The following is a 12584-nucleotide window of genomic DNA, read 5'->3' as shown; positions in this document are numbered from 1 at the left end:
TGAGGTCTGCTGTCTTAAAATTTATAATGTGTGGTCGTTGAATAATTTGAAAGGCGTCTAAATTGGTGCATGTCTAGATTTAATGGCTTAATTGGAACCCAACAAAAAAGTAACAGAAACAAAAGGCCGACAGATCCTCAGGGCACTACAAACTACTCTAAGGACTGACTAGAGTCCGATGCGATCATAAGTCATATGATATGAAATATGTATGGTGTTTCTAGTAAGATTCGAGCAGAAAATAATTGAAGCTGTTGTAATTTTATATATAAATATAAACTGAATGATATTATAAAACATTTAAGAGCCAAAGATCTAGAAACTATTTGGATGTAGACTTGAAAGAAACTGGCACTAGAGGAAACTCAATTTAAGAATGGGAATAGAAAAGGGGAGGAAAGAGGAGAGACGATAGCAGAGAACAAGGAAACATTTGAGAGAAAATTTGAGAGAAGAAAGGCGATAAATTATATGAGAGCAAAGAAAAGGCATAAGAGAAGATAGAAGCGATAAGAAAGGTACAAGATGAGAGAGAAGTACAAAGAAGAAAGAAGGATTAGAGAGGAGAGAGAAAGGAGAAAAGCTAGAGATTTAGCTATATGGAAGTAGGAAGAGAGACAAGAGACAAAAGATGAGAGCAGAGAGAATTTGACAAAAGACGAGAGAAGAAGAGAGATGAGGAAAGCTAGACGTAAAAAAGAAAGATGAAGTGAGAGAGAGTAGCATTATCTTTTTACTACTCAAAAATGGAGAATACAGAATGCAGAGAAATAAGCCTTCTCTTAGAGCTATGTTCAATGCGCTCAAAGCACAGCACCTAGCACAGATAATTTCTATAAAGTAAGCCATGTAAGAAGAGAAAGTACGGAGCTGAATGATCTATAACACATCATTAAAAAAATGTTGAAAATCCAAATTGATCTCTGTGCGTGTGTTTTAGGAAGCTTTTCAACAGTTTCAGTAATGGAGTTGAAGAGCAGCTGTTTTTCTTTTGTTTTATGGCCGTTTCCGAGTCCTTGGGTGAGTGGTAAGACCTGGTTTAACTGCTGATGTATGATCCATTAAGTTGGCGCCGCGCCGCACCACGGCCAGGAACAGGAACAGCATTGAAGCGCAGACAGTTTTTTCTTTCGCTAAAGGTAGGCGTAAAATTCATAGAAAAACACGAATCGGCAACTTGGGCTGGGCTCGAGGGCTCGATTTAAGAGTCTGTCGCTGCAGGACGAGCTGCGGTCAAGCCCAGAACTGGGCAGGGCCAAAAGGCAGATACTTAACGCTAAGCAAAAGGGACTTTTGCCACGTCGAAGGTGCAAATTGGTTTTCACCTTTTTTTTTGCGTTCGCAATATTTGAAATCGATCTTGTTAAGGCGACGACGACGACGACGACTGCGAATGGAATCGTGAGTTCAGGGGCATAGTTAAGCGTGTGATTAATGAGTTTTTAAAAGGCTCACTTGGCATTTTAGAGAAGTTTAATTGGAACATGCTGCTGCTGCGTAAATCAGCTTAAAATTGCCACTAATAGGCGCACGGCACCTCGCAGCACCGATCTGTTAACGACTGATTCACAAAAACAGGCAGAAAAGGTGTCGATTTTGGCACTTGCTGCAAATTAGAATGCCGATCAGTCAGACTGATTGATGATTTGTTTCTTTTTTTTTGGTTGTACTCTCCAAATATTGGCTAGACAGGATGTGCTCTAGAAGAAGAAGCAGAAAAACACACACACACGTACACATACATGTATGTGCATGGCTTTAGCTATATAGATAGCCTCATATGCTACTGCTGCTGGTGATCTCTTTCGGGTTTCTGGATCACATCAAAAGTGATCGTTGGCTTCGTTCGCTTCATTAAAAATCAATAAACGGCTGCCGATCGGACGCACAGTCGCATTCGCAGTCATTCGCCCCGTTGCAGGCGACGGGGCGTGGCAGCAGCTAGTAGGGCGCACAAACAAGTTTAAGCCTTAATACCCAGCAACCATTCAAAATTCTGCAAACTGCGGCTATTTCGATCTATATAAGAGACTGAGCATCTTTCCCTGCTCCAAGAGCTCTTAAATTCAATTAAAAAATGCCACAGCTCGAGCACCTTAAGTCTTATTTTCATTAAATTTTGTATGTTGACTCGCCAAGAGTTTACAAGAATTATTCAAATTTCACTTTTCGTATTGCACATAACTCGAAGACTTCAAGAGCAATTTATGTAAAATTTGGTGTGTAAACTGCCGGAGTGTATACGCAAAAATTATATAAAACTTCTAGAAGATATTGAATAAAATAAAAAAAAATTAAATATATTTATTTTTTAAATAATTTCTATGCATAGCTGGAAGACCATAGAGCTAGATCCATCAAGTTATAAGTTTTATGTTTGATAGAACTATCTTCGTACATACTCTTGGATAATTCTTAATACATATGCTTAGAGTTCGCCAAGAGCTGAGCCTGAACTTGTAGGGTATCGTCTAGTCTATTACAGCTTAGCAATAGCCAGTCTTATTGGCTTCACATTCGCTTTTTTTTGCTGCTTCTTTTTGCTTATCTGGCGTCGTTAAAAGGCGCAAAATGTTGAACGCTGGGCGCATCTTTCTAGGCCGATCGTTCGCATCGCGGTCAGCTCCGTCTGCCATGGCGGAGAGCGAGACATTGTTACAAAAATTTTATGCGTTTTTAAAATTAAACGTTATATGCGCTAATCCCGAACTAAACTGCGATTTACGATCGCGCCACGCAACGAAAAATTGATTAAAATTTAATGAGCCGCAACTGTGTTGGCCATCAATTTTTGTGGGACACAGCAAATGGCTTCATTTGCATCCAGTTCGCTTTTCGCTCGGGCAACTTGATTTGCCATCTCATCTCATCTGAGGGATATTATCATTATTTTTCTTCCTCTACTCCTTCGCCTTGCTCTTCGTTTACGCTTCGAAACACTTTTCCTCTGCTTCTTGGAAAATGGCGCGCGCCACGTTTGAGTGCAAGCCAAGATACGTCTAGCTATTGACCCCAAAAGACTAACACAAAGACAGAAGGAGCGAGGGAGAGTGAGAGTGAGAGAGCAGGCATAGAGCAGATGTTTTCATGTTGACCGCATCTAATGGTGCGTGCTACTGCCGTTTGTTCTTGCAACTTGCCTCTTGCCCCTTGCCCCTTGACTGTTGCCTGTTGCCGTTTGCCTTTTCCTTTGCAGCACATCAAAATGGATGATGATCAGACGAAGCAGGCTCATGTTCAGACCGCAGAATTGTAGCCAAATACAAAAACAAAAGCCAAACACACACACACACACGCACACACATTGTCGCTGCGGGTAATGATAGTTATCAGCTGTGTCTGTCTTTGTGGGTTTGTCCCTCTGGCCCGCGACTACTCATAAAGCAAACCTCCAAAACAAAAACAAACCAAGAAATAAAACAAAACTAAATTTATTCCAAAACTTTTTCTATGCCAAGCAAATGCGCAATTCAGATGCTCTTTAATCTAATTTATACCAGTTCACCAACTAAAATACTTCTATAATTAATAAATAATCAATTTATGAACTAGTTCATAAATTAAAATAAGAGTATTTTAATTTATGAACTAGTTCATAATCGAAAGATAATTTTAGATATATGTTTGCAAGTCATATTGTTGAAACTCCATACTTTAACAGTTCACATGAGCTAGTTCATAAGCTAAAATACTTATCCTTAGCCGTAAAATAATTGTAAGCTTATATTTGCTAACCAAAGTGTAAAATCTCAAAAGTTTGACAGTTCATATGAACTAGTTCATACACTTTAGTTCCATAAACTATTTCAGTAATTAATCCTACAAAGTCTACAATGTTTTAAAAGAATTATTAAATAATTGTAATATACATTGAAAGCTAACTGAAATGTTTTTGTTCAAAAGTACTAGTTCCTTAGCTAAAATTCGTCATTATAATTTAATAGCAACTTTTAAAAGATTGCTATAAAATTGCACGCTTAACGCTCATGAAAAGCTTTTCAAGTTCATATGAACTAGTTCAGTTACTTGAATAGCTATTTGCTAGATATTCAGTTCCATTACTAGTGCCAGTTGCACGCCATAGCCAATCGACAGTAATTTACAGAGTAGTCCTAAAAAGAAAACAAAGAATCAGAAAGCTGAACGTCGATCTCAGCTTGGCAAAGTTTGGATTTTGGCGTCGTGAACTTTTGCGCTGGCTGCGCACACAAAGTTCAATGAGCCGCTCGCACGGTCGCGTGGACGCTTCGAGGGCTCAGTTCAGCTCCCCTATTTAGTGTGTCTGTTTCTTTTTCTTTTTTTTTTGTTTCCCCTGTGTGTGTTTTTTTGGTTTTTGGATACGAGACAGGCAACCCCTAGCCAAATGGATTTGTGTGCGTTCATTTTCAGCTGCAGCCGTAGACAGAGAAAGCGAGAGCAAGCGAGCGAGAGAGCTGTCTCTAAGCCCGTGCCCCGTTGCCAGCGATCGCGCAGCGATTCGTGATGTTTGGTCGCGTAAATACACCTGCCACGCGTCAGCTCGCATTCGAGTCGGCCGAGTCCTGTGCCTGCATTTAATTAAAATATTAACTACGAAAATGACTGAGGGATAAACAACAACTACGACTCGGTTGCCTGGACTACGCCGGAGCACTGGGCATAGTGGCCTAATAAAGTACGGGAGACGGGCTAACAGCCGGGGGCAGGGAGAGGGGCGTGCAAAGGCTAACAGGCAGGTCCTGGCGGAAACTCGTTTCAATTAACATTCATTTTTTGCATTTCAAGTTTCATTGGAAAAACGCGCCCCAGTTTCAGTGCAGGATATGCCAGTCCTGCCTCGCGCTCACTCTCTCTCTCTCTCTCTCTATCTATCTCGCTCGCATGCAATTAACACACGCGCCCTGGTCTTGCTGTTGCCTGGTCCGCGTCTCCCGGAACTATGCATCATATCAAAATAATTATGCATTTAAATCTTCCAAGCGTTGCAAAGTATATGACGCGGCGGCCAAGGCGGGAGCTGTTGTTGTTGGTCAGCAAAAGAGAGAGAGAGAGTGGGGGCAGTTTAAAGTCATATAATCTGCAGCTCAGCATTTTGGCAAAGATCAGCTGATCAGTTTTGATAACAGATCCTATTTCCAGTCCTTACTCGAACTAGCAGGTAAAGCCATGCCATCAGCCATCACTCATCAGCGATCTGCGTATAGTCAAAGGTCAAGTCTTACGTGTTTCTCATATGTAAAAGATTTAACTTCTTGATCGCAGAGCATTTCTTTGATCTGCCGGCAAAATATTAAGATACACATATATGTCTATAGATTTGAAGTAAGGCAAGCCTGATTTTACGATCGTTTGATCTGTGGCACATGCTGCATAAGCATAGGGACTTCCACTGCAAAAGGCACTCTTTTTGGTTTGCCTGCAGATGATTCTAGATAGACACATAGAACAAGATCAGCTTGCGATCTTTGTACACGGCAAAGATCACTGATTTAAGCATCACGTATTTAATCATGATCGTGCATTAGTTGCAAGCTATCCTAATTGTCTAATTGTCAAATGCACTGCCTAACAATAGTCAAAGACTAGAGCTAATCCATATACATACGTGATATATGTGAAGCATAAGCCGATCCTCTTTCGATCCATCAGATCCGTATGCGAACAATTGTCGTACTTTGACTGACCATTAGCCGATCTATTGACACGATCTATACTCTGCAATTGACAATCATTACGCAAAACCACTTGAACCCAACGAGCTAACATATGCTGCAAATACTGAAATTCTCTATAACAATGGGCGCCATCAGCAGCCAGCAAGCATTCTACGGGTCAGACAAAAGCCAACCGCACAAAAAAAAAACACAGTAGAAAAATCTGCAAAACTATTCTGAACATTTCAGCAGGAATTTCAGATGTCAAGGGTGGAGAGAGTTTTGCATTTATCAAAATCAATTTGAATAGCAAAAGCGGAAAGGAAAGGAAAGGCAGGGAAGGGATATGTCAAAGGACATGCGAAAAGTGAAAAGAGAATGTCGAACAATGCAAGTGTTAATGATGCCAAAATAATGGAGTCTAAGCCAAAGAGCTCCCTGCGGCATTACAATGCAGAAAAAGAATTGAATCTGCAGCATGCAAGCACGAGGAGAACGCTACGCAAATTGTCAAAGTAAACAGCGCCGGTCGGGCGATCAGTCGATCGGTTGGTTGATCAGTCGCTCGGTCATGGTCATGGCTGTCAAAAAGGGTTTTCGGCTTTTGGCAAATGGAAAACGGGAAAATGGGAAAATTGACACGGCTACCGTTTCGATCGATGATGGTTCAGCACAAAAATGTGGCCAAAACAAACAATGGGAACGAGTTGAAAGAGTGAAAAACAATGCCAGAATAAAACCAAATCGAAAATCGAAACACGACAAACAGCAGCGGCAGCAGCACCTGGCCGCAGATCGCACTGATCAAACGTTCGATGAGCAGGCAAAAAGAAATAGAGACAGACACAGAAAGAGAGAGAGAGGCAGAGAATGAGAGAGAGGGGGAGGTAGGTAGGCTGGTAGCCAGGTAGGTAGAGTGTCAAACGGAAGTTTGCAGCGTGCATGGAAAAACTTGTGATCTTGTTGATCGTTTAATTAGAGGCATATGTGAAATTGTTCGAACACCTAACTCGAGCCTCACTCTGCATAGCTAATAAGCAAAGCGAGCCAGACAGGCCTGGTGACACGCGCATGCCAAAGCGTTTTGGGGGCGAGTTCTTAACTTCTGGCGTTCTTTGCCGTTCAGTTCTTCTTGGTCTTGCAGTGCCGGCGCTAATGAATAGGGGCGTGTGCGTGAGCTGCACATGAAATGGGCTGCTAAAAAGAGTGAAGACGACGATCGCGAGTTTTGCTAAGTTAATTAACACGGAAATCAAATTGCTGGCATGCCAAGTCAGCCTCAGCCTCAGCGTCAGTCAAAAGCCATAAAGGCACACACAGTGCAGGACAGCCAGCTGCCAGCTAAACTCTCAGTTGCAATTGCTCAAATGCAAGCTACTGATCCTCGCAGCAGCTCAAATTCAGTTGAGCGCAACTTGGCACTGGGAACAGTTTCTGGCAGCTCGAAATCAAAGCTCGACACATTGAGCCATCGCAATTCAATCAGACAAAAAACACACTCAAATCATAAAAGAAGACTTGAGGCAATTGAGCCTTTGAGCCGCTTGATCCTGGCAGCTGAAAATACATTACAAAGCTCTGAGAGCTAGAGCAAGAGTGGAGTGACTTTAGCTAACTGATCTACTTGAGGTCTGAGTAACTTAGATCAACACGATCAATTGAATAAAGTTATATATGATCCTTTGCTAGTTTACAAGTGATCCTCGCCTAAGTCTCAATCAGAAAAGATCTAGCAATCCCCACGATCATTCGAAAATATGCTTCAAATAAAGCTGATATTCGTCTTGGTACGCGCGTTAGTGATCCTCTCTCTCTCTCTCTCTCTCTGTGTCTTAAAATATGTACAAGCAACTCAAATAACGATCCTCAATCAGAAAAATATGTAAAAGACACTCAAATTGAAGCCCTGAGTACAATTGTTGCTTATTGCCTGAGTGGGAACACTTCGAGTGGCTTATCTTCGATTCAGGCAAAAGCAGGAGCGAACAGGCCAAAGATCGACAAAGAGAGAGAGAGAGAGATGGAGTTGAGTTTGAGTTTGAGAGAGCTCAAAGCACAGCGCTGTTGCTCTATGTCTACCTGTGGCTCAACGACGCTGACTCAATTGCCAGGTGGTTGCAGTCGCTGCACAGGTAAGCGACCCGAGAGAGCGAACCTGAGCGAGCAAAAGAGAGGGACAGAGCGAGAGAGTGAGCGATGCTTGAGTGAGTTTGCTGTGCGCCGTTTGCTTAATGCGAAAGGTACAAAACATGAAGGTTTAGGACGAAGGGACTCATTCTTGTGCAAGGTGTCAAACGATCAACTTGAGCTACGCTAAGCAAACAAATAACAAATTCTTGCGTTGCCAACAAAAGAAACTGTAACAAATTGCACTAAAGAAAAACTATTTTATAAATAAATAAAAAAAAATATTTTTTTTTGTTAAACGTGTGTGCGTGTGCTAGACAGAGAGAGAGAGATAGCGCGATGTCAAGTGTGGTGTTCAATGCAAGCGCCGTCGGCAAAAATACCGCCGAGCTATTCCCCACAACAATCGGTGGCGCTACGAAAATGTATCGCTATCAGCACATAATGCCTGCACCGGAGCTGAAGTCGAGCAACGGTGGCGCCGCGCTGATCAAGACACGCAAATACACACCGCGTGGCATGGCATTGGCCAATGCCTCCTCCAGCAACAGCAGCAACAGCTCCTCATCATCCTCCAGCTGCTCGTCGCCCTACAACGTCGATCAGTCGCAATCTGTGCAGCGCCGCAATGCCCGGGAACGGAATCGCGTCAAGCAGGTGAACAACAGCTTTGCCCGGCTACGCCAGCACATACCCCAGTCCATAATTGCGGATCTGACCAAGGGCGGCGGCCGGGGACCGCACAAGAAAATCTCGAAAGTGGACACGCTGCGCATCGCCGTCGAATATATACGGCGCCTGCAGGACCTGGTCGACGATCTGAATGGCGGACCGAGCGCGAACAGCTGCACGCCAACGGCAGCCCAGTTCAATTTGTGCCTGGACGAGACCAGCAGCCAGAGCTCCAATTCGAGCAGCAGCTCCAGTGTCAGTTCCAGTGCCAGCCAGCAGCTGGCACAGCAGCTCTACTACAGCAGCGCGCTGCTAACTCAAGCCGCCACGCCCACAGCCCTGCAGCAGCAGCAGCAATTGCAGCGTCAACAATATCCCAATCATCCGCTAACGCCAATCACACTGAACGCCAACACTGCACAGCCAGCGAATGCGGCGATGAGTTCGGCAGCTACGACAAATATTGCTGGTGGCTGCCACTCGCCCACATCTTCATTCAACTCCAGCATGTCCTTCGACTCGGGCACGTACGAGGCGCAGCCGCAGCAATTGTCGCCTCCTGTGGCCGCCATGGATGCTCAGCTGCAGCTAAAATTCGAGCCGTACGAGCACTTTCAGCTCGACGAGGAGGACTGCACGCCCGACGACGAAGAAATTCTCGACTATATATCGCTCTGGCAGGAGCAATAGAAAGACAACAACAACAAATTTCAAAACTTCAATTTAATTCCTGCTGTTTTGCTATCTAGTCAATGTTTTGAGTTGAACCAAGTGCCTCAAATTGTAAATAGACTCAGTTCTTAGCCTAGCTACATTTAAGCCAACCATTTTTTTTACCTTCTATATTAAAAATATTATTTTAATGCATATAAACATCATATATATATTTTATTTTTTTTTTTAGCTTAAGCAGAATTTTTTTGTCTAGTTTAGGTTGAAATATTTTAAGCAACTCGACACCAGTTCATAAAATATCATATAAAACATTTTTTTTCTATTATTACTAATTATTAAATGTTAATTAGTTGTTGTAAATGAAATAAATATCAAATTCGTAAGCATAAAAAACGTTTGTTTCAAAGTGAAGCAGACCTGGCTCAAACGGCAAGCCTAAGCCGGCTGCAAGAGCCAAGCTCTTAACCCTTTTCACTTTCTACCCAGAGCTGAGCTAATCCGCTCGACACGCGTCTCATTATCAGCGGAGCAACATCATCAGGTAGCTCGGCATTGGGTCGAACTAAAAGTAAAAGCCCCTAAATTCAGGGTAGGCGTAAGATGTGGCGCGTGGTTGAAAACTAAAAATAAAAATTCAAATTAAACGTATAAAAAAAAACAGACACACACACGCACGGGAGAGGGGGTAAAAAGCGCAGGTAGGTTCCAGGTTCAGAGGCCACAAGAGCTGATAAAAAGTAAAGGAAAAAAATGACGCCCTTGACGCGTGCTCTTGAAACACTTGAGCGAGACGGCGTCCAAGACAGAGATAGCTATATGGACTATACAGCGAGAGCGAGGGAGAAAGGCAGTGGTGTAGTCAAAGACAGTACTCAGAACTGTTATCGCCAGCAAATTCAAATAACTTCCACACAGATATGCTATTTCAAATGAAATTTGAGCATTTCGCAAAGCGGAAATAGGCGGCAGCTACTTCAAAGACTATAATCAGATAAAATCAGCCAGAATATACATATGCATACTGTAACGGATCATGGAAAAAGTCGACATTTTTAGAGGTTTTCAAAACTTCCTATTCAAAGCGGATGAGAGTACTTCTGTTGTTTGCCATGTGCATATGTATAAAAGAAGCGTAGACTAAATGATATAGCAGCTCTAAGCTGTGGTCAGGGTATCTTCTAGCAGGACACTCCCAATTTAGTTTGCTTTTATGCTAAAATAGAAGACTAGATATTATTATTAGAATCGATTACGGAGCAAATATTTTTATAAATAGTTGAGAAGTGTGCGTGAATAAGCTATAACTATATCAATCTAAAGATTTAGTTCTCAATTTTATGTATTATATACAAATTATATGATGTATATATAAGTTTATATATGTTTGCTTACAACAAATTTGTTTCCATCTGCCCGCCTGTTCATATGAACTTCTCTCTACTCTATTGTTATAAAGTATTAAGTATTCCTCTTTCGCCACATGAGGAATTACAATAATATATATATATATACATGTATATATATATACTACACTGTATTATTTGCTATATCTTTCTCAGCTGGTGCTTTTAGAGCCTTATCTAAACGAAACATTCAAAAGAAAGCTTTATTCTTAGCTTGAGCTGAACAAATAATGGCAATAGAAAAAGATAAACAATTCTTTCTCTTTGTATATGTCATTCGATGTATGAAATAGCAAAACATTCAAATACTGGATGAATCGATTCAATATGTGTGAATGCCGAATGTTGGCGCCGAATCGACTTTTCTGGTTCTTTTTCGTGCGATTTGCTATGGCGACTGTCACTGCTCAATCTGCTCGACTCGAATCAGCATTACGCGATTCATTAGTTCCCATTGTCTATCAAAAATTGAGCTGGCATTTTGATGAGCTCTTCATGAACCAATTTAAAATCGAATTGATTTGCTCTCGATAGCTTGAACCAGCTGCTGAAATCTAGTCATTGGCTATAATATTGCTCTTGATTCTACAATTTCTGGGTGCTTCAAGGGGCAGCTTAAACAACAACTCTAGTCCATATTCAAAAACTATTTATTTAATATGTTCTCTTCTTTTTCCACTTCAATTCAAATCCTTTTTCGAGTCGATTGTTCGAACGATTGTTCGCTCCCACGCCCCGAATAATAAATCACTTTTACAGCACAAAAAACACTCGCTCTTGGACTATATTTTGACACATTAAAGAGCAGCAGAACAATGAGAAGATACTGATATAAAAAAGGAAAGAGAAACAAACCTTTGTCACCATTTGCACTCGGCCAACTGGGTGCCCATTTCCCATAGAGCCTTAGCCCTAGCCTCGCCCTACTTTTTCACCTTTATGCCATTCTTTCAATGTCAACGCTGACACTTGACAACTCAATGCCATTGTCTTGGAGTTGGGTTTTTGGGGCACATTTGTATTAGAATAGTAGGCAAGGATTATGAGCGAGGCACAGCGCCGGAAGAACTTTCACCTTTGTATATGCAGCGGCATAAGAAATGAGCATTTGATAAACAGCAACTGTCAAGCAGCAGCTGCTTCTTAAATACATATACACATACATATATATACATGCATATATTTTTAGTGCATTGGAGTTGTTGTTTAATAGATTTTTTGGCGCGCCGCTTTGGTCAACTTTGTGGCAAGACAAAACGCGCCGCCGTCGCATCAATCAGTCCAACAAATTTGTACAAATTATAGGCTCAGGCTCGAGCCAAGGCTCTCTCGCTGCGCCGCTCGCCTCCTCCTACTCACTCGCGGTCTCTCTTTCTCTAAGGATCCACAGATTGATGGCAATTCAACCGCTTCCCAAGTTATGCGGGGGCCCAGCACTCGCTCGCATGTGGCCCATAATTCAGCTCTTTAAGAAGTTGTTACTTTAAACATTTATTTTTACACCTAAGGCGTGATGCGAACACAGCGATAGCCAAAAAAAGGATTTAAAATAATAATAAAAACAAAAACGGGGTAGGGAGAAACTCAAAAGAGTTGTGCGACTATTGCATGCTCTATCGACTGAACGAGTTTGTGCTTGAGAGCGAAATAACACTCGAAACTGGGAAAGTAATGAGAGCAAAGTTGTGAATGAGATAGGCATTGATATTAGAAGCCTGAGGATCAAACTGACATCCTGAGCTGAGGAAATCAATATAATAATTAATAATTCTTTTTGAGATATTTTAGCTATATATAGATGGAAGTAAGTCTAGCAACTTTGACTTTTCAAGAGCACAAAACAAAGCACATCGAAACAGCAGAAGAACTGGGATAGATATCTACAAATATCTATATATATATGCTTAACAGAATTATAGATTTTGACGCGCTTCCTTCACCATAAACGCCACATGCCCTGCGCTTCACACAACCACAAAAATTGAGTAGTGAAAACCCCAGAAACTAAAAGTTAAGCTGAGCGCAATCAAAAACTCCTTCGTTCCAAAAAGAAAGAAACGCGGTTTATTTGAAT

The 12584-nt window shown here is 41.8% G+C and overlaps 1 protein-coding gene across 1 annotated transcript; it reads left to right on the top strand.

Moving 5' to 3' along the window:
* The first annotated feature begins 8099 nt into the window (after nucleotides 1-8099).
* On the top strand, nucleotides 8100-9122 carry LOC111591991 (achaete-scute complex protein T4). Its single transcript, XM_023303952.2, has one exon. The coding sequence runs from the start codon at nucleotides 8100-8102 to the stop codon at nucleotides 9120-9122; it is 1023 nt and encodes a 340-aa protein (XP_023159720.1).
* Nucleotides 9123-12584: the final 3462 nt, after the last annotated feature.

This window comes from Drosophila hydei, unplaced genomic scaffold (assembly GCF_003285905.1).
Source record: "Drosophila hydei strain 15085-1641.00,03,60 unplaced genomic scaffold, DhydRS2 tig00000349-arrow-arrow-pilon, whole genome shotgun sequence".
Classification (NCBI taxonomy): domain Eukaryota; kingdom Metazoa; phylum Arthropoda; class Insecta; order Diptera; family Drosophilidae; genus Drosophila; species Drosophila hydei.
The sequence above is the reverse complement of the archived record's forward strand: the minus strand, read 5'-3'. Positions and strand labels throughout refer to the sequence as shown.

Coding starts and splice junctions, on each gene's coding strand:
- LOC111591991 (XM_023303952.2), top strand. CDS start 8,100: ATGTCAAGTGTGGTGTTCAATGCAAGCGCCGTCGGCAAAAATACCGCC.